The 22,941-nt window shown below is 38.8% G+C and overlaps 1 protein-coding gene across 4 annotated transcripts in view; it reads left to right on the forward strand.

The window, feature by feature from the left end:
* CDH8 (cadherin 8) overlaps positions 1-22,941 on the forward strand; it is a 196,542-nt gene that overhangs the window by 100,104 nt on the left and 73,497 nt on the right. For all 4 annotated transcript variants that reach the window (XM_073307975.2, XM_073307977.2, XM_073307974.2 and 1 more), the window contains 3 exons: positions 10,484-10,651; positions 15,027-15,214; positions 17,676-17,929. In XM_073307975.2, coding sequence (XP_073164076.1) covers positions 10,484-10,651; positions 15,027-15,214; positions 17,676-17,929 — 610 coding nt within the window. The remainder of the gene's footprint in view (positions 1-10,483; positions 10,652-15,026; positions 15,215-17,675; positions 17,930-22,941) is intronic.

Consider the following 22,941-nt stretch of genomic DNA (forward strand, 5'->3'; position numbering starts at 1 on the left):
TTATGAACAGAGGAGTCTGGACTCTAAAGGGATGATTTCTGCTTCTAAAATTTACCAAGTAGTAATAATATTGGTATTTCTAACACTGCAGATCAATACCTATATCACCTCACAATGCTAGTGGATTATATTAGACTGAGGTATCTTCCTGATATGGAGTATGAAGTGCAGACTTTTGATACTGTCTGATTAATTTTGTTCTTTAATAGAATGAATTCTTTTTTGTCAAGGTGTAGTCAAGGTCCAGACTCCAGAGAAACAATTTTCACACCGCAATAACAATAATGATGATTAGTATAAGCAAATAAAAAGATTTCAATCGGTTCAAAAGCATCTAGTGGTCTGGATTTGGCCCACAATCCACCTATTGACTACCCCTGTGTGGCAGGATGGACTAGATCTGGAGTTCTCACGGCCCTGTGTCACCCTGCCCCAGAATAGAACAGTGAGAAGTCCTCCAGGCAGGCTAGAGTGACTTCAGAGGAGCAGCCAATCAGAGGGGCTGCTGGAGCGACCAGTAAAGGGCCAGAAGGGCCAGATAAAAGGCAAGCAGCAGAACAGAGCCTTTAGCTGCTTTGTGGAGCTTGATGGGGGAGTACCCGGTGCCAGGCTGGCTAGACGAACAGCAGGACCACGGACAGGTCACTGCAGAGAGCTCACCACACAAAGCCAAGCCCAGGGAAGACTGCCAAAGACCGGGTGCCTGGCTGGTTCAATGAGCAGCAGGACCAAGGAAAGGTCAGTGCGGGCAGGTTGAGCCCAGGGGACTGAACACAGAACCTGCCTAGACCAGATAAGGGTTCCGAGATGGCCCTTGTTGATCTGGTTCCAGACTGAGCCCAGGGAGGGCTGCTGAAAAGGACAGCAGCTGAGGGTACTGAGATGGGCCCCGGCTGGGTGGTTGAAGAAGGCAATGCCTCTGTGAAGAAGACTAAGAGCTATGGCCCCATACCAGTACCATAATAAGAACTTAGGACTGTATACTCAGAGGGGAAGACCACGTATGTGGCTTGGTTGGAGGGTTGAGTCGCTGAAGACCCACAGAGAGAACCCTACTAGCTCAGCCAATCTCTGTAACAAGTGTAACTACTTCTATAATATATTCAAACATCTGCATTAAAAGAACATCAAAGTTGCAAAGTCAAGCACTGAAAAGTTCGGAAATACCTGAATATGAGATTTCTTGTGCAACCTTATTCTGGCCCCCTTGGATATATGCATTATGATACAAAATTTCTAATGACAAATAACCATAGAGTTTAAGGCCAGAAGGTACCACCAGATCATCTAGCCTGACCTTTTGCACATCAGAGGTTACTACTCCCACTCAGTTACACCTGTATTGAACCCAAGAACCTGGATTAGACCGAAGTATTCAGACCTCAGTAGACTAAACTACTTGCAGAGAATAGGGTGAACAGAGAAATACCAATGCATGAGGTCCTTGCAATAGCAGCAAATTGATTTGGCGAGATGCACCCAGATGATCCTAGCAATTAACCTGCATACTATTTTTTTCCACAGGGTCCTTGCCTCATTCAGTGTGTGGTATCATTCTTCTTCCTGCAATATCAAGGGCAATTATAGTTAGGCAGAGTACTATTAGAAATAAAATGAAATCCTAAGGATGCAGGGTTTACATATGTGATATGCAGTGAAAAATGTTCATTCTGCCTTTTTCACTCATAAAACAATCTCATCTATTCTCACATTTTGTATGTACCTTTGAAAATTTATGCTTGAGTGAATAAATTGAATAGTTGGTAAGAACAGGTGAAAAGACTGTTTTCCCCATAACTATGAAACCCAGATAGGGTCTACTAAAACATACCAGCTTCTATCTCAAGAGATTTTATTAAAAGACAGAGAGATGCATATATGGAGGAAAATGTAGATGCTGTTAGTTCATACACAATGGGAAACGTGCAAGGTCTAATTAAAAGGAAGCCTAATATGTAAGCAGTCACAAAAATATTCAAAATGTGGTAGATCTAGACAAATAAAGTACAACAGTTTCTAGGTTCTTATATAGAGTTTCCAACACTTAAGGTCTTAAGAGATTTAAAATGTTTGTTTAGCAAGCAAGTAGAATTGTGCCCTCTTTCATTTGAATCTTAAACAAACTCATAACTCAGTGCTACTATTCAATGAGTATAATATATATAAATACTTTATACAGAGAATTAGAGTAAAATTAGCAGATCCTGATAAAGATGACATTGACAGTTCCTTCTCTCGTTATAAACTAAAACAAACATACCAAAAAAAAAATCCCCAAAAATCCAAGACAGCACTCAAAAGTAGGTAAATATCCAGGGAGGATGGTTTGATGGCTAAATGTTTTTAAAATTATTGTGACCAATATGAAGTTTAGTCCTAATGGAAACTGAGGGAAAGTTTTACACACATCTTAACATAATTTCTTTTGTGTTCAAGAAATGTAGAATCCCACTAGTCTGTATGAGCGCTGAGACCTTGGCCCAGATCCCACAAGTGACTCCAAAAGGGCAGAGTCCCTGTACTGCTTAGAGCTCTGTAGAAGTCTGTGGGGCTCCATGTAGATATAGGGCTCAGGATCCTGCAGGATCAGGCCTCAGGGCTCAATCAAACCTCCCTTACTAAAAATACTCCCATTGAGTTGGATCAGGCCTTAAATTACTACTACACATAGAAGTAAAAATCTGTGCCAAGATCTTAGCATTAGGATGGAGACAAAACAGACATAACTGTACATCCCTCAGAGACTGATCTTTAGAAAACTGAAAAATTCTGATATCTTACTTTCAACAGATATGGCAGAAATTTCTCTATTGGAATATGAGACACAGGAGATCACTTGGGAGGTGGTGTATTGGTGAGATAATGAATCATTCCAAGTTGGGTTTTTTTAAGTGTTTGCGTGTGTTTTGCTACTTCCCCACATATACACTGTTGTGTATTGTTTTATAGAACTATATTAATAGACATTTAAAAAAGAGAATAGAAAGAGTGGGAATGGCAAAGGGAAAAAATGCTCAAGTACTTTTGTGCTGCTTGCTCCTCCTTTTCCTCCTCTCTATCTGCAGCCTCTGATGCCTCAGTTCTTATTCCCTGATCTTTTCCAGTGTCAGACACTGTGTGCTCTTCCAAACAAGTTTCTGAAAGCTGTCCACAGAGGTGTATATTAACTGATTCAAGTCGTGAGGCAGATTGTGCAAATTGCTCAGTGAATGCATTTAGGGCCACTGTAAAAGAAAATCCCATCCTGCAGCTGTTTTATTTGCTATGGAGCAGTGTGACACCAATAGCTGTTCAGAGAAAGTAACATAGCGTAAACATTGTGACTCCTATATTGGGGACTTTTGGGGAAGATAGATTCCATAGATAAGATATCTTTTAGATATCTATTTATTGATTACAGTCTAAGAAAGCTCTCCCCTCAGCAACTAGACTCTCTGAAATACTCTCTGCAGGTTCATTGACACAGCCTTTACTATTCTTCTCCTCCCTAGCTTTAAGCCACTCTCATAATTCTCCCGCCCCCCATTAGTTTATGTCTCTAGCTGCCATAATTCTTTACTCTGGGACTTACCCCTTTCCCATTTTAGTCCATCAGAACCCACATTTCAGGGCATATCACAAAGATTATTTATTCAAGGTTTTTTTCTGAGTTGAGTTGGGATTGAGAAGGTTGAATGAACAGGCTCTTAATTTTCGTGTGCGCTAAGGAGTGCATTAGCATTAATATTAGGTGAGCTTCAATTGCTTTCTAAGAGACGTTAGAAAGTTTGAGTAATTCCTGTGACTACAGCTTGAAGATCGATACAGTGTATGAGGTGAAAGAATAAATAAGTTTCAGAGACTCAGTCCTGAAACCCTCTGTGTTCAACTCTTCTTATCTTCTCCTGTTTTAATCACATTACTTATTTAGCTGAAGACGCAGAGAAAAGGGGGGCTTTTGTGTTTGTTAATCTGGTTGTTAAGAGATACTGACACTTCTGTTCTTTTGCTGGACAGCATACCATTGATATTGAGCATAGCTGTAGTGGTGGTGACAGTAAACCCTTGTAATTCAGACTTCTTTGATGTTACAGACCATTCAGAACTGGTGATAGTAACAGAGGCTATTAACTTATTCTTTTTACCTTTTTATTTTGTTTGAAATTGAGACTGAGCTTTGTCTGTGACTTGCAGCCCATGGCAAAAGGTTTATGAACTGACACTTCATGTTGGGATATGTCTAAAACCATTGAAATGACATGGTTGTGCTGGTAACACAGCAAAATGAAATTGTATGCTTTAAAAATCAGAAACTTGGAACCTTTATTATGGTATACAAAGTTTTTGGAGTATTTAAATCTCCACCCCACAACACCCCTTTTTGTCAACTCCACAAACACAGTGTTGCCTATTTCATGCAATGAGAGACAAATATCTGGATTAACTGTGTGAGTGAGAGGGAAAACAGTGTGAGTGAGAATTATCCCAAGAAATGCAATAATCCATGTCTTTTTAATAGTGGGCCTGATCCAAAACTGATTGAAGTCAATCCAGAGGGATGGCTTTAATGATCTTTGGATCAGGCCTGATACGAAAGAAACTCATAATGGACCATATTCTGATATCTTTACTCAAGATTAGTAGAATCTTACTTCATGAGTGGTCCCACTGATTTCAAGAAAGTTGTTTATGGCATAAAGTTCTATTAAGCATGAATAAGGGAGTAGAATCTGGCCCTGTAACCAAATGTGTGTCAGTTGTAACATACCGGCTGTTTTTGAGAGAGCTGCCATTGATTTCAGTGGGAATTCCCCATGCAGTAAAAGGCCCTGCTCTTTTCACCTGTGACATATTTAGTGTACTATGTGCCTCTGAGAAATTATTTCCATTCCCTTCAGTGAGTTTTCTGCTCCCACTTTTCTTTCAAGCAGTGGACCACAATTGACCCTTATTCAGCACGTAGAATTCCAATGGATGTCAATAGGACTTTTTGCCTGAGTAACAAGGACAATTTAAGTTCCCTGTTGACAGGTTGCTGCTGGTTCTAGCAGTAAAAATAGCAGTTATAATATGAGCACATAGTGCTGCAGGGCTGTTTTCCTAACACTTATGAGGAAAGATTAGATTGTATTAACCATTTCCTAATCACACTTACTGCAGGTGTTTAGCATAGCCATCAGAGAGATGGACCTGAGTTGAAAAATAATTCAGATCCTGCCTCTTTCATTTGCAAGGTTTAAGAACTAGGGATTTGATTCAGAATTTAGGGGCTGTCCATAAATTACATAATACAGTTTTAGGAGATTTTCAAGACCCGCACACCCCTTATAACACTGTAACACTAAAACGAACATGCAGAATTAAGAACCCACCCACTCCCTAATGTGTTACATAATTTAGGACTGCCCCATATTAAGATAGGGCAAAATTCTGATTATATGATATTAAGAAAACCCACAGTATTTTAGAATAATGGTCCACAACAGAATTGGGTGGGAAACAGTTTTACCATCTTGTCAGAAATTTTGAGATGTTTTCCCAAATAGTCACAAAAAGTCTAAATCTCAAATTTTCATGAACCAGGAATCCTGGGAGGGAAATGGATTGGGTCAATGGAATTGTTTTATTTTGATAATTTCAAAATGTTTTGTTTTTCATATTTGTAATCTTTTTAGTATAAATTAACTCAAATCTGAAACACAACTCATTTAAAAAAAAACACTTTTTTTCTTTTTAGTTTCCAAAATGTCAAAGCATCCAATCTTGACAATTTTCATTTTTTAAAAATTTTATTTTTGAATCAAGAGATTAATCTAAACAGACCCTTTCCCTTGAACCATTTCAGTTTTGACTAAATATTTAGTTAGAAAATCACGATTAGCTCTTGACAACACTGAAGCTTATAATAGTGCTAAAAGAAAAGGAGTACTTGTGGCACCTTAGAGACTAACCAATTTATTTGAGCATAAGCTTTTGTGAGCTACAGCTCACTTCATCGGATGAATACTGTGGAAAGTGTAGATCTTTTTATATACACACAAAGCATGAAAAAATACCTCCTCCCACCCCACTCTCCTGCTGGTAATAGCTTATCTAAAGTGATCACTCTCCTTACAATGTGTATGATAATCAAGTTGGGCCATTTCCAGCACAAATCCAGGTTTTCTCACCCCCCCCCACTCCCCCCCCACACAAACCCACTCTCCTGCTGGTAAAACACAAGATCAAATCCGCACAGATCAAATCCGCACAAGATCAAATCCTGGAACCCCGACCTGGGATATTCTATCTACTACCCAAGATCCATAAACCTGGAAACCCTGAGCGCCCCATCATCTCAGGCATTGGCACCCTGACAGCAGATTGTCTGGCTATGTAGACTCCCTCCTCAGGCCCTACTCTACCAGCAGTCCCAGCTACCTTCAAGACACCACTGACTTCCTGAGGAAACTACAATCCATCGGTGATCTTCCTGATAACACCATCCTGGCCACTATGGATGTAGAAGCCCTCTACACCAACATTCCACACAAAGATGGACTACAAGCCATCAAGAACACTATCCCCGATAATGTCACGGCTAACCTGGTGGCTGAAATTTGTGACTTTGTCCTTACCCATAACTATTTTACATTTGGGGACAATGTATACCTTCAGATCAGCGGCACTGCTATGGGTACCCGCATGGCCCCACAGTATGCCAACATTTTTATGGATGACTTAGAACAACGCTTCCTCAGCTCTCGTCCCCTAATGCCCCTACTCTACTTGCACTATATTGATGACATCTTCATCATCTGGACCCATGGAAAAGAAGCCCTTGAGGAATTCCACCATGATTTCAACAATTTCCATCCCACCATCAACGTCAGCCTGGTCCAGTCCACACAAGAGATCCACTTCCTGGACACTACAGTGCTAATAAACGATGGTCACATAAACACCACCCTATGCCGGAAACCTACTGACCGCTATTCCTACCTACATGCCTCCAGCTTTCATCCTGACCACACCACACGATCCATCGTCTACAGCCAAGCTCTGCGATACAACCACATTTGCTCCAACCCCTCAGACAAAGACAAACACCTACAAGATCTCTATCAAGCATTCTTACAACTACAATACCCACCTGCAGAAGTGAAGAAACAGATTGATAGAGCCAGAAGATTTCCCAGAAGTCACCTACTACAGGACAGGCCTAACAAAGAAAATAACAGAACGCCACTAGCCGTCACCTTCAGCCCCCAACTAAAACCCCTCCAATGCATTATTAAGGATCTACAACCTATCCTTAAGGATGACCCAACACTCTCACAAATCTTGGGAGACAGGCCAGTCCTTGCTTACAGACAGCCCCCCAACCTGAAGCAAATACTCACCAGCAACCACATACCACACAACAGAACCACTAACCCAGGAACCTATCCTTGCAACAAAGCTCGTTGCCAACTGTGCCCACATATCTATTCAGGGGACACCATCACAGGGCCTAATAACATCAGCCACACTATCAGAGGCTCGTTCACCTGCACATCCACCAATGTGATATATGCCATCATGTGCCAGCAATGCCCCTCTGCCATGTACATTGGTCAAACTGGACAGTCTCTACATAAAAGAATAAATGGAAACAAATCAGATGTCAAGAATTATAATATTCATAAACCAGGCGGAGAACACTTCAATCTCTCTGGTCACGTGATTACAGACATGAAAGTTGCTATATTACAACAAAAAAACTTCAAATCCAGACTCCAGCGAGAAACTGTTGAATTGGAATTCATTTGCAAATTGGATACAATTAACTTAGGCTTGAATAGAGACTGGGAGTGGCTAAGTCATTATGCAAGGTAACCTATTTCCCCTTGTTTTTTCCTACCCCACCCCCCCTCAGACGTTCTTGTCAAACCCTGGATTTGTGCTGGAAATGGCCCACCTTGATTATCATACACATTGTAAGGAGAGTGGTCACTTTAGATAAGCTATTACCAGCAAGAGAGTGGGGTGGGAGGAGGTATTTTTTCATGCTTTGTGTGTATATAAAAAGATCTTCTACACTTTCCACAGTATGCATCCGATGAAGTGAGCTGTAGCTCACAAAAGCTTATGCTCAAATAAATTGGTTAGTCTCTAAGGTGCCACAAGTCCTCCTTTTCTTTTTGTGAATACAGACTAACACGGCTGTTGCTCTGAAACCTGTCATAATAGTGGTAGTGCAATGATCTATGTGATTACTGCAGGAGAGCGTATTCATTTTTTATAAGCATGCCTCCTCCTCCCCCACCAACATGGTTTTGATTTGGCCATATATTCAGCCATAAAATTTAGCTCTGGGTTTGAATTCCAGCCACCACTGAAGTTCAAGGATAATTGAATTCAGAGTTCTGAATCAGGCCCCTCTCTAACTGGGATAGATACGAGACAAAATTTCATGCCTGGAATGAACAGATGCAATCCATTGACACTGGCAGGGTTCGTAGATTCCAAGGCCAGAAGGAATCACTGTGATCATCTATTCTGACCTCCTGTATAACACAAGCCATAGAACTTCCCCCAAAAAAACCTCTGGAGCAGATATTTTAGTAAAACATCCAGTCTTGACTAGCTTCATACTTCCATTTCAAATTTGGTCCATAATATTTACTGTAAATATCTAGATACATATAATCCTGGAGCCTCAGCCTTCCTGCTGCCCTGCAAGAACAGAGTATCTTTTTTCCCCGGAGCTCATTCTTATTAATGTAAATCAGCCTTCTTGTCAGAGCAGGAGGCATTTGAAGGCTCCGGGATTGTACTATTCGCAATAGGTAAATAATCCAATGATTTTGTTTTAAAGAAATCCTGATTATCAGAGAACATAACCCACGCAATTCTTAGAATTGCACATAATAGAAGTAAATATTTTGTTAAAAGATAATGAAAACAGATGTGTGATCTGTCATGTGACTCTTTTTTTATGCCATGTGTTAGAATTGCTGCCTTTTTAAAACAAAAGTGAATCCTAAATTCTTACTGAGTTAGTGTAAGTGTTTCCACATAAACAGTATCCTCCAGCTGAGAGTTCTGGAAATATGGGCCCTTAGAAAGAGACATTCTTTTCCATGCCTGATAAGAGCCCTAGAGCATCGTGGTTTAAAAAGACCACTGCACTGGTGGATTAGATTTCCCTTGGCACTCTTACGCTTCACTTACTACTAAGATGATTCAATAACTTGAACTCCTTGCTCTCTTTTCACAGACAGATGATTTCATTAAAAAGTATTATTCAAAACCAGGATTAATGGGGCAGGGAGGAACCTTCCCAGAGAAACTACTTTATGTTGTATTTTGATTTAACATTTATAGAGGCTTCCGTTATAGGGGTTCTTTTTGTTATGGTGGACATGGCTGAATTTTCCACTGCATATTTGGTGTTGTATTTCCCATTCTAAGTATAGAGAATGCTGTGAATATGGCAGTGATTTAAGGGTGGTGATGTGGCTAATTATTATTTTTTAAAATTACGTCTGTTCTATATGATTGGAAGTTGTGAATTTCAAGGCATAGCATCATATTGCTGCTGTTGTAAGCGTGATATTGTTCTTTAATTTTGTGTAGGTTTATTTTTTTCCCATTGCAGGCCCCAATACTGCCATGAGAACCATGTAGGCACCGTGACTTTAATGGGGGTTTATGGTGGGGTGAGGGTTGGGGGCAGTAGTCTACCTGCATGGATCTCCCTGCAAGATAGGAGTTTTAGTTTGGCCATTAACCATATTGTTTTCAGAGCTCCAAATCACATTTTTGAGAATCACAGAGCTGTTTCACTTCATCAAAACCCTTTTAAATATGTGAACCCAATCTTGCCCTACACTTGCAATGGGAGCTCTGCCTAAGCAAAGACTACATGAATGACTGCTGGTTCTGGAGATCTTTCTCAAAGATATTGCATCGCTCAAACAGAAGTTATGGGTTTGATGCAGGAATTACAGCAGGAGGTTCCATTTCCTGTGCTGTTCATGAGGTCAGATTTAAAAATGGCCCTTCTGGCTTTGAAATCTATTAAATTGTTGTACTGTGGGATTCTGGAAAAAAAGCTCTGTTTGCACTATGTAATTTGCTGCTGTTTGTGATGTTAATGGCAAAATTTATATTGACCTCAGTGGGGAAAGAATCTAAGTTTATGTCAGAAAGTAAGTTGTAGAAATGAAAATATATCAGAGGCTTGATTGATTTTGCTCTGCTGGTTTATAATTTCATTGTATTTTTAATGAGACAAAAGGCAGGAGACCTCTCATACACTTTTCTGGACGTCTACAAGTTCTTTCTGCCTTGGTATCAAAAAGAGCCAACTTCAACTGGGCAGATAAGAGTTCACTTTTTATACTGATATTTGCCTAAATAGAAATTACATGAAAAACTTTCTCTATTCTTATCATGTGTTTTTTCTTTTCTTTATTGTAAATTCGGTATGAATCTAACCAACCTCATGATTCCTTTCCCTTTCCTTTTTTTTGTCCAGCTATAATTAAAACTGCCCTCCCTAACATGGACAGAGAAGCCAAAGAAGAATACTTTGTGGTCATCCAAGCAAAGGACATGGGCGGACATATGGGTGGACTGTCTGGAACCACAACAGTGACAATTATACTCACTGATGTTAATGACAACCCTCCCAAATTTGCACAGAGTAAGTGTGCCTGTTCTCCTGATTTAATATGTAACATACGTCTTTGTATTTTAACATTTATATTGCATTTGCTTACTGCAGAGTTTTTTTGCAAAAATGTAGCAAGGGCGAAATACAGTATCCTGGACCATGGACTGATTAAGAGCTTTTGGAAAGAGTGTTGTGCCCATATACATTGATGAGCATGCAGAAGGAGGAAGGAAATATTTATTTATTGTATTGTCTCTAAGATTCTAGTTACTTTTAATTCTATTCCTGCCTTATGTGAAGGTAGGTACAGTAATACTAGGTTTTAGAAGACTAGTTTTAAAATAGTTGATAAAAGAAATAAAGGTTTGACTGAGTATGAGAGGAGATTTTTTTTAAAAAAATATGAGTCTAGTTAATTGTTGACCTTTAATTCAAAATCCATATTTACTGCTATGGTTCCAATGCATGTCTTGCTGGGTTAGGTTAAAATGATTTGGCACCCTGCTGAGCTTCTCTGCAGTGCTTTGTAATCTGTTTCAAAGTTAAAAAAAGAAACATAACTGGTTTGATTTTATTTGGAATAGTGTATTTTTATGTCATGTTAGAATATATTCCTCAAATGTGTAATCTTAACCCTTCAGAAAAAAGCCTGGATGATTAGATAAGTGGGTAGGCAGTTAGGGCTGGGAAATATTTTAATGTTGACTTTGGGTCATCTTATACTTCTCTACATATGTGATTTTAAAACAAATTATTTGTGTGTCCAAAGTGAAATTCATCCCATCAAGATGGAGATACCTATGCACCATTTTAAACTCCACTTTGCCCTTTTTTGAGAATTTAAATAGTGTCTTATGCCAGACCCCTACACAGTGTAAATTTCATCCCTAGAGCTTAGGATAGGTGCATATAAGTGGAGGGAGAAGAAGAAAATATAATAAAATAAGCAGCTATAAGGGGTTACTGTGAACAAAGTTATTTTAATACCTAATTTCAGTGGTGTTTATAAGTGATAAGTACTGAATGCACAATCTTTTTTTCCCCTTTTTTCTCTTGTTATGTTATATGATGAAGTCCCTGAGTTTCTTACTTCACATCACATTGTGTCACATGGCCTTGTGCATCAGTGTTATACAATCTAAGGTGACGTGCCCCTTAATGATGCAAACATTTATAGATGAAGCTAATATGTGAGCTGTATCACCACAGTGCAGAGACATTTATTTTGTATATGTGTAATGGACAATAGTTCTAAATCTGTAACTACAGGGCTATTTTGGCCAGATATCTAGCTTTTGTACTTACATCAGAATTAGTTACACCTTTGTCAAAGGGCTTTAATGCCAATATGAAATGAGCTGATAGTGTCGATCCAGGACTTATGAAACAGATGAGCAGATCAGAAAATCATTACATAGCTGGTACTAATTGTTTCTCTTGTTGGGAGTCTCAGCCTGGAGATCAAGGACTGAATGGGTATGGAGACTAAGGGCTTGTCTACACTTACTGGGGGATCGACATTCAGCGATCAATGCATCAGCGGTCAATTTAGCAGGTCTAGTGAAGACCTGCTAAATCGTCCGCAGATCACTCTCCCAGTAACTCCTGTACTCCATCTGAACGAGAAGCCCAAGGGGAGTCAACAGGAGAGTGTCTCCCATCGACAGCATAGTACCCTGCAGTAAGTAGATCTAAGTACTTCGACTTCAGCTACGTTATTCACAAGGCTGAAGTTGCATAACTTAGATCCATCTCCCCCCGTATTGTAGACAAGGCCTAAGTTGTACTTTTACCCTATAAACTCCTCACATGTGGTCTTTCCAGCTTTGGATTTTGAAACACATTGACGGGGCAATATGAGTAAGCCTGCTCCACCACTCCTTGTGATGTACCGGCTAGGTGGACAATTAATGTGGACTAATACTTTTTCAGATCTAAACATAAATACAAAAAGAGCTGTAATGTCCAGCACTTTTCATCAGTGCAAAGCTTCATATATAGATTTTTTTATTTATATAAAGCAATAACAGAAAAAAGAAACCCTGTATAAAGAGGATACACATTGTTAAATATTGTATCTGGACACTATTGTCATTATGGACTTTTAGAACTAATATTGCAGATTAGTCATGGCTCTAATCTTATACAATCATTGTTCAATTCTTTGACACTTGTGAGGACACCTTTCTTAAAGCACAATTTGCATTTGCCTGGTAGAGCCAAAATAAGAAAGGATCATGCTTACAATGGAGACTTACCAGAATGAAATGGAAATTCGTAAGATGTAATACCTGCTGCTTTCACAATAAATCATAATGAACCTAGTGTGTTTTATCGGTTTATTGTTTGCAGGCAGGACACAAATGTATGTTTATGGTTAGATTTGAAAGAACCTCCTGGGTTTTAGAAATGAAAAAGATAAACTTTCACTACTTCTGTGCTCTCTTTGAAATCATTTTAGAGTCATTTTATAAAACATTGAAGTTTTTAACCCAACAGTTTACCATAAGATTATATGCAGAAGAACTTTTCACTGCTGAGAAAAATTAGAATGCTTTAAAATAAGCTTAGAATGGATTGCTGGTCACAGTCTGAACTATGATGTCATGGCAGACCTCTTCATAAGTCTTAGGGACTATTTTTATCCATTAGTCAACAACGTGGAAAAATAAATGTTAATTTTGTATATCTTCTTTGTAAATCAGAGAAAAAAATACCTCCTTAAAGAATTTCAATCAACTGTGTAGAGAGAGAAACCATGATGTGTGGACAGCGGTATAAATCATAAATACATAATTTAGTCTCTGGAGGAAACTGATTGCTATGGCTGCTCATTGTTTCTGAGCTTTTATGTGTTTGAGGATTCTCAATGATCTCCAAATTATGTCTTCAGCCTGGGAAACATTAAAGAAAAAATAAATTATAGATTAAACTGCTGTTACTTTTCGTGCCCCATGCAAATGTCAGTTTTATACAGTAAACACAGTGACACAAATGTTAATGACATCAAAAGAGATGAACTCCTCTAGAGAGAGTTGGTGTAAAGTGAAAAGGAAAAATTTGGGAAGGAATCCAGTTAATTTTAGGGAAGACTATATATATATGCTTTTTGATATCCAATGTATATATTTACATATTTTGTATATTTGCCCGTTTCCTTACTCATATTGGAATGTTGTCAGTGTAGTTAATACACTAATTAGCATAACAGCGAATCATGGTTTCAGAAAACGAAAAGCAGCATATTCAGCTAAAAATCACACATTGTGGTGTAGCAAACTGTCATTGAGAGGGAATGAAAAGAACAGGTCCAGATCCTCTACCACAGGATGTTTGTAACATACTTGTCTGCAAAGTTTTAATTCTTCCAACTAACAAACAGTCCTGAAGGTGACATGCTCAGCCCTTACCTGTAGCTACAATGGGGAGAAATTATTAAGAAGCTGCAATAATTTGGCCATCTGTAGAGGATTTCAGAAAGCAGAAGCCATGCATGCTTTGCATGCATCTACTGGCCTCCAGGTCTTTGCTAAAACCAGGAAGATATTTCATCCAAATTTGATTCTCTTCTTAACACACTAGTAATCTGAGGGATAAAACATGGTATTTCAATAAAAACAGACTTTGTATCTCCTTTAAATAAACCCGATTTGAATATAAAGGTGTCTGAAGTTACTGATTAAAATAAGAAATAAAATACAATTACTGAATTTTCACATAATGCAGGTCACATATAGGGCTTTCCATTGGGATTAAGTCATCCCTTGGCAAAATTGTAAAGATGGTAATCCGTCATTATGAAGTAGGCATTATTTCCTTTGAAACATGAGTTGGAGGACATTTCCTGCCTCTCTCCTAATTAGTGACTTTTCTATCTCACAGAAGAAAATATACAGACCAATTAGATTCTGACCAGAAAGTACTAGAAGGTAAAGTTTATGGTCTACAGAGCAGTGAGGATTTTAAGTCACAAGAGACATCTTTAATGTATCTGATCAGTTTGCTGCAGGGCACAAGCTGAAGTTTAGTAATTGGATTTTATCAAAAATGGTCTACAAGTCTGTAAATACAAAGGTAAGTTCAAAAGTGTCTTGCAGTAAATTACACATTGCATCTTTCTGTGCTGAAAATAGCTTAATATTTTATGTTTGGCAACACTGAACATCCCTGTAGGCAGGAGATGGGATAATATAGTAAGTGAAAAGAAGAACATTCACATTGAGTCAACAGAGCATTCCCCTGTATGGAGCAGATTATGCAGCTTTAAGTAAATAATTTGTTTTAATGTGGTTTGTATCGGTTGCACATCTCAAGCATGTACTTTGGGGAAACAGAGATGAACAAAGAGCAAGAAGGGGAAACTAGAATCAGGGTTAATGTTTAGTCTTTTCCTCTTGTTTGTAAGGTCTGTATCACTTCTCAGTAATGGAAGACATTGCTCTTGGGGAGCCAATAGGAAGGGTTAAAGCAAATGACCTGGATATTGGAGAAAATGCTAAATCATCCTATGACATCATTGAAGGAGATGGAATGGATATATTTGAAATCACGTCAGAGGCTCAGACTCAGGATGGTATTATTAGACTGAGAAAGGTAAATGACAATTGTGTACAATTAACTTTCATCCATTTACAATTATTCAGTTTCGCCATTGGTCAAATAATTTTTTTATGGTATTTGGCCAGCTGTATGGCTAGTTGAATCCTGATTGGTTAATATATAATTTCATGAGTAATAAAGTATCTGTAATCCAGAGAGACCAATTCTGCCACTCCTACTCATGTAGAACACTACTTTACTCCATGAGTAGTGATTTACGTGGACCAAATCATGATGTAAGGAACTACCCAGCATGAGTTATGGTGGCAAATGCAGGCTCAAAGTAAAGCTTCAGGTCCACTACTCCTTTTTGTGTGTGTACTTGCTGCATGTGTGTATGCAACATGGAGGGTTGCGTACTTGCCTGTCTGAAGAGGCACTCATCTAGCCATGTACATACAGAAGACATCTGGGGTGAAATCCTGGTTCCACTGAAGTCAATAGCAACACTCACATCTTTTAGAAACCTGACTCTAAATATGACTATAAACGATAACATTATAAAAGTGATCATGAAAGTGTTTGAATTTCATGCCTACCATAAAGCAAAATAGTCTTTTGTAATTAAACAAATATAATAAATTTCTACATTATGTTCTAGCTGGAAGATAAGGATCAAATATGTCTAGATAGTTAACATTCAACTTTGTGGCTGTTATTAGATTAAAGAGGTCAGAATGTAGACCTCTACCAATGAAAATGGTTTATTATACATTTACAGTGCAGACCTACTCATAAGAAATATATAAAGAAAAGAAAAACTATGTATGCATCTGTGCTTTAGATTCTTTTTTCCACAGGTTAAAGACATGATACAGGCTCCTATACTCTGTTAATTATTGTATGCTGTGGGCCTACTTTATAAACTAAAGCAATTAGCCTTTTGCCCTGTTTCCCTCACCAGTTATTTCATAACTGATCATCTAACATACTGTTGTTTCGCATATTCATCCTGACAATAACCACTTTTGGGTTAAAAGGGTTAAAGCAATAACCACTTTTGTTCTCTATAGCAGAAAATGTATGTAATGTCTTTTCTTCTTTTATTTCTTCCTGCCCCCCTGCAGTTTTAAATTCATAGCATTTCAGACAATGTAGAGTAAATTTTGAATATGGTACTCTGGGGACTAGGTGTGACAAATTCTATGGGATACTGTCATTATCATGAAGAATTTGAAATTGCTAAAAATGATACAGAAGGTGTGATTGGCAAATTGTGAATATGCTGATCTACAATCACCTATTCATAAGTACAAAAGCTTAGTAATTTCTGAGTAGACAGAGAAGCAAGTGCTTGTCATGTTTTCTAGAAATTGTTGAGAAAGAGCAAAGTCCAATTAGAGCTGGATTCATATCTAAAAATCAACACAAATTTTCAAAGTAAGAATATATATTTAAAGCTTTCAGAGAGTTCTGAAAGAGTTTTGTAATGCCTGCTTGTGTTCTTGTTTGCATTTGCATTGCAGATTTGAGACTTCTCTGTCCTTTTCTTTTTTCCATTGAACATTGTAATGCAAATCTTTCAAAGCTTAACAAATTTGTGTTTTTGAAATTTTAATCCTTCTGAGACATGAGAATTATATTGTGAATATACTGACGCAGATGTGCATGAAACTGTAGATCTGAATCTTATATACTCATAAATTCTTACATATCATAGACTTGCTTTTTACTATATGAGTCATTCCTTTACATCAATGACATTTTTTTCCAAATTTTACATTTTGATGTACAGAAATAAAATATCAAAAACAGTGGCAATGATGGTGAAGTTACATTGGTGGATTAGAGTTATGGCTTCATGTTTATCTGTCTGAAATTAAAGAACGATACAGCAATATAAATTGCAGTAGTTATAAGAAATTCCTGAGACACATCTGCCTCATTTATCCCTATAAATACTGATGCAAAGAGTTATTTGAGGTGTAGTAATATTAAAATATTTTTCATGATTATTTCTAAATTGCTCTGCATAATGCCTCTTCTGTGTAAAGAACAATAATTGCTAGTTCTTTACATTTTTTCACACTGTTCTAAAAAATATATATATTTATTCCACATGGAGCTTATATAAGATTTATCCTTATCTCCAATTAAGAGAACACTGATTAAATGCATGATTATCATGCACATCAGGTAATCAATCACCAGTAAAATTTTATCTTGAATCTAACATGAAATTGTGATTGTACAATTCATAAGAGAGATTATATCATTGTGAATTTCTAGTGAGGAAAAAAAGATGAGGGACTGCTTTCACTGAGGCTAAATACTAAACATATCAATAAATGCCCAGATAATTTACAGGTTGGAGTTCAGGGAATAGGAAGTGATTGCATGAAAACTTAGTGAACGTACTTAAATGCATGTAACTTTCATCTATCAGCATTATATTTATTTGTTCTGGCTTCTCTGGTCATTAGTGCAAGTCATTTATCTTTGTCATTCTTAACAGCCCCTGGACTTTGAGACCAAAAAATCCTATACTCTGAAGGTAGAAGCAGCCAACGTTCATATTGATCCTCGCTTCATCAGTGGAGGACCATTCAAGGATACAGCAACCGTAAAAATTGTAGTGGAGGATGCTGATGAACCACCAGTCTTTTCATCACCTACTTATCTACTGGAAGTGCATGAAAATGCTGCTATTAACTCTGTGATTGGTCAGGTGACCTCTCATGACCCTGATGTGTCTTCTAGTCCTATAAGGTAGTGCTGCTTTAAAGTTATCATTAAAGAAGCTGCTGTCAGAATTCTAAGTATATTTTTAGTGCAATGGATGATAGAGTGGATAGCAGTTTGTTCTCACTCTCCATGTTTCATTTTTGAGAAAGCATTGTCTTTCTGTGTTTCACTTGAAAAACAGCTTTGCTGCGTTATATGTCACACTTCTAATCAAATCATTTTCATATATAAAAACATAAGCTGTGTGGTTTCTTTCCCAATTCAGTTGTCTTGTCCAACAATGGGAATGAAATGGATATAAGACATATAGGGATATAAGAAATCTGAGCACAGCATTTGACACATTAATGTTTATTTCACTTACTGTGTTTAGTCTGAAATAATCCTCCAGCTTGCTTGTTAACAATCCTGAGTACAAGCAATTCCACATAATTGGCTGTAATGTTGGAAATATTTCTTTTATAGTCTGTACTGAATTTCTTAAACCAAACTCATCCCTGCTTTAATGCCAATGAAAAGAGCAGTGTTTACATCAGGGAAGAATTTTGCTTCTTTTCTTTCATTTATATTTTATCCCTCTTTGATCTGACCCAAATTAGATAAAATCCACTATTAAGGTTTTATGCAAATTAGGATTATTTCTGTCTGGTTTTTTATTCACACACATCTTTTCCCTTTGCTAATATCTTATGTGATAACATCAGATAGTTTCAAAAGAACACTTTGTTTGCTGTATGAAGGAATTCTGGGCCCAATGCGGAACAATTTGCTCAGGCAAAACTCCTTTTAAAGTCAATAAAACTCTTATCAAAATAGACTGCAGAGTCAGTCCCACAGTGAGCATATATTTTGAAAGATTTGGTAAAGTTGAAGCCATATGACTTCTGATAAGATTATCCATCACCACACCTTTCCTCCCTCATGATGTATAAGTTTATACTCATTTTGCACACATAAGGATGTCAAAATGATGCTAATTACATTATTTTACCACTTACACCCATGGATAAATGCATGGAGGTTAAATCCATTAATGGCTATCAGCCAGGATGGGTAAGGAATGGTGTTCCTAGTCTCTGTTTGTCAGAGGGTACAGATGGATGGCAGGAGAGAGATCACTAGATCATTACCTGTTAGGTTCACTCCCTCTGGGGCACCTGGCATTGGCCACTGTCGGTAAACAGGATACTGGGCTGGATGGACCTTTGGTCTGACCCAGTATGGCCATTCTTATGTTCTTATGTTCTTACCACCATCATTTACATCATTTACTATATCACATTTACACCCATTTTAAATTTATACCCATTTACACCCATATCACCCATTTTCTGACCACCATCATTTACCATATCACACGATGAGCCTAATGTTGCACACTAAGTTTGACTAGCTTACAGTAACAGGAAATTATTGTTTCCTCAGCAGAATCAGAAAAGTTAGCTCCTGTAGGACTGGTTTGTTTGGAAGATTACCATTAGCAGGGAGCCTTTCACCTTTAGGTCATCAATTAAAATGTAGTTAAGTTTAGTAGTGACGAAAGATTGTTAACATCTAATAACTCTTCAGTTTCTTTTGTGAAATTAATGGATGATTACAGCCTACTTCCTAATGGGCACATCCAAATTAATGTTAATTGGAACCCCTTTTGTCATTGTCAACAGAGGGACTATGAGAAGTGCTGATAGAGTCAATTAAAAATTACTGACACATCTTTATTTTGAATGGCACAGCATATTTTCTCAGGATTAAAAAAATTGCAGAAAAAAAAGGGAAGAAAAAATACACACATCTTGATCTGCCTGATGTCAGGCACAGGGGCCTCAAACCCTAATTCTGTGGATTCATCACCCTCCAATCCTCCATCTGGCAGCTCACAGACAGCAGCTAGGACAAGAGTTCATGAAGCCTAACTGGGGCACATGATCTCTACACTCTGACTGGGAGAACTCCAAGTCTCTTGATTGGGCTGCAGCCCCTATTTAAGCCAGAGGAGGAAACAGGAAATTGTCTGTACAAGAGGGATTCATCCTGTCATGGACCACTGGTGTTTACCTGTTTCTGCCTTCTGAGCGTGACCTGCTGGTATCCTAACTTGGCCTGACACTTGATAACTGATTCTTGATCCCTGCCTTCTGGTTTCTCCCAATTCTAATCTCATGGTGTTCCAACCCAGACTGATTCCTGGTAATTGGCTTCTGGACCCTCGGCACATGTCTAACGCTAACCCCTAGGCAAAGTTGCCCATTCCCCAGCCCTGACATCTGAACCACTTCCTTGCTTTATTCCCCTTTGGATGTGTAACTTGGTTAAGTCTTCCCTTTCTTCACTTTATGTGCACATGGTACATCTCTCATGATGTTCTCCAAAATCTTATACAGACTGAATGGCAGAACCAGGTAATTCTAGTTCTTGATAAAATTATATAGATACCACAGATACCCTTGATATAAGAAAGGACAGAACCAAGCCTATTAAAATGAGAAATGCCGAATTCTTTAGTGTAAATTCAATTTTTTTTCTTTAAAAAATAAATACAATAGATGATCGGGCTATTTTTTTAAAAAGTTGTCATCTTTCCACAGTATTTTCTTGTTAACTAAATGATAAAAGTACACAGTGTAATTTTCTGCATTTTCATGCTTATTTTTGGCATACGACTGGTTAATTCTGGCACTAGCTAGTATAGCACTAGTTGGTTGCAGACAGGCCGAGTGAATTTAAATATATTTTTATCTCTTAGCCAAATTATTTTAAAAGATAAAAGAAAGTCATGAGTCCTTGCATCTCTACAATAGCTCTATTATCCACTAGAGCTGGGCATAAAATTTAAAATCCATTATAAATAATTTTGAGATTTCGAAATTTGTTTTTGTCCCAATTTTGGAACAAAACCCACACATTTTAAAATAGTCTGAAAGAAAATTTAAAAAATAAAAAATAAATCATTTGGGCTGAAACAAAATGTTTTGTTTTGATTTTGATATTTCAAAAAAATTATATTATACATTTTTTTAAAAAATGGAAACAAAGTTGTTTTGAAAGGAAAAATCAAAACATTTTATTCCAAAAATGTCAAAATAGGATGTTTTCCCCTTTATTTGCTCCCAAATGAAATTTCAGGGAGATTTATGATTTTGTGAAGTACTGTGTTTTCCATCCTTGCTCTCTCCCATCACTTCAGCTGAGATGCAGAAAGCACCATCTAGATCAATTGCTCTCAAACTTTTTGGGCTCAGAATCCATTTGTAAATATGTATGGCCTGTTAAGACCCAGTGAGTAGTCTGACATGGAGGCCCTGTGTCAGACTAGGCATTTTAGCGCCTGGGACAAGCAAGCATATTTCCTCCCCTACCAGAGGTGATGTGTGGGGTCACATGCCCCCCAGTTTTTTTGGTTGTGCCCTCCTAACCCAGACAGGCTGGGTGGCCTACTGAGTGCTGATCGGTGGGGCCCACCAGTGGGCAGGAGGCCCGGGGGGGGTGGTTCTGTTAAGGGGGTTGCCGGTGCTCAGCACCCACCATTTCCCCCCCCATGGATGCTCCAGCCCCGGACAACCCACAGAGCACCCACAGAATCAGCGCCCATGCCTCCCATCATCATGATGGCTAGGCTAAACTTGAATGGTGCTTGGACCCCAGAGGTTGCAGTGCCTGGAGAAGGGGGGTGAGCCCAGCCAGCCCCAGAGAATAGGAGCCACAGGACCTACCATATGACCCATTCTGATGACCCAGTTTGGGTACTGACCCACAGTTTGAGAAACCCTGGTCTAAATGGTGGTAGAGGGTGTCTTACTTCTCTTCATAGCCTCACAGTTTGGTCCCAGCCCAGTTGAGTGATTGTTTGTCAGGAAGGGTAATAAGGGACAGCAATAACCTATAGCAAACAGATTTGCTCAATTCTGAATTCTGCAATCTTCATACCAGCAAAACTCCATTATATTCAAAGGGAGTTGTGGCAGGACAGACTGAAGGATGAGGCTTTGTGTGTATGTGTAATGCGGCCATTCTCACACTACCTCTGTCTGGCTGTAGGTCTTGCAGTGGAAGGATACTAGTGCTCTGTGAAGTAGGAAAGTAGTTATGTAAGATCCAGCTGTTGATTCTGTCTTAATTATCTGTTATGGTATTCCCTTGCATATGATTTATTTATTGATATGTGACAAACCCAGACCAGTGGGATACAGGAGTCTGGTAGAAGGCAAATATATTGGCCACTGGATGAACAGTTTTCTGTTCCCTGAGTGACCAGAGCAGGGGCTGCCTGAGAGCAATCAGGAACCTGCCAGAACCAATTAAGACAGGCAAGCTAATCAAGATACGTGGAGCCAATTAAGAACTTTCTAGATTCAATTATGGCAGGCAGGCTAATCAGGACACCTGGTTTAAAAAGGACCTCCCATCAGTTAGTAGGGGGGTGTGCCAGAAGCAGGGAGTGAGAAGGTGTGCTGCTGGAGGAGTGAAGAGTTCAAGCGTGATCAGGCTTCAGGAGGAAGATCCTGCAGGGAGGATAAAGCAGGTGCTGGGGGGAAGGCTATGGGGAAGTAGCCCAGGATGTTGTAGCTGTCACGCAGCTGATACAGGGAACATTGTGGACAGCGGTTATCCACAGGGCCCTGGTCTGGAACCCGGGGTAGAGTCTGGGCCCGGGTTCCCTCCCATCCCCCCAACTCCTGATCGGACACAGGAGGACTTGACCTGGTCTGTGAGAAACACCAGAAGGGAAGGTCTAAATTGGAAAGGGATCTGCCTTGTCCCCGACCCACTAGGTGGCACACAGAGACTGGGGATTGTTCTCCATTTCCCCCATGCTGGCCAGTGATGAGGTTAGCTGAGTGGATGGCAGGTTTGAGCGACTAGCAAGAGTGGCCAAACTGAGGGCTGCCGTGAATCTCTGAGGCAAGCAAATCCGCCAATAAGTGCAGGACCCACTGAGGCAGAGGAGGAACATTGTCACAGATATCAATTCTAAAATATGTCCATATGGAAAAAAATATATGGCCAAGCAAAGCTATTTTCTTTGTGCATCTCATAGA

This window comes from Lepidochelys kempii, chromosome 12 (assembly GCF_965140285.1).
Source record: "Lepidochelys kempii isolate rLepKem1 chromosome 12, rLepKem1.hap1, whole genome shotgun sequence".
NCBI classification, from domain to species: domain Eukaryota; kingdom Metazoa; phylum Chordata; order Testudines; family Cheloniidae; genus Lepidochelys; species Lepidochelys kempii.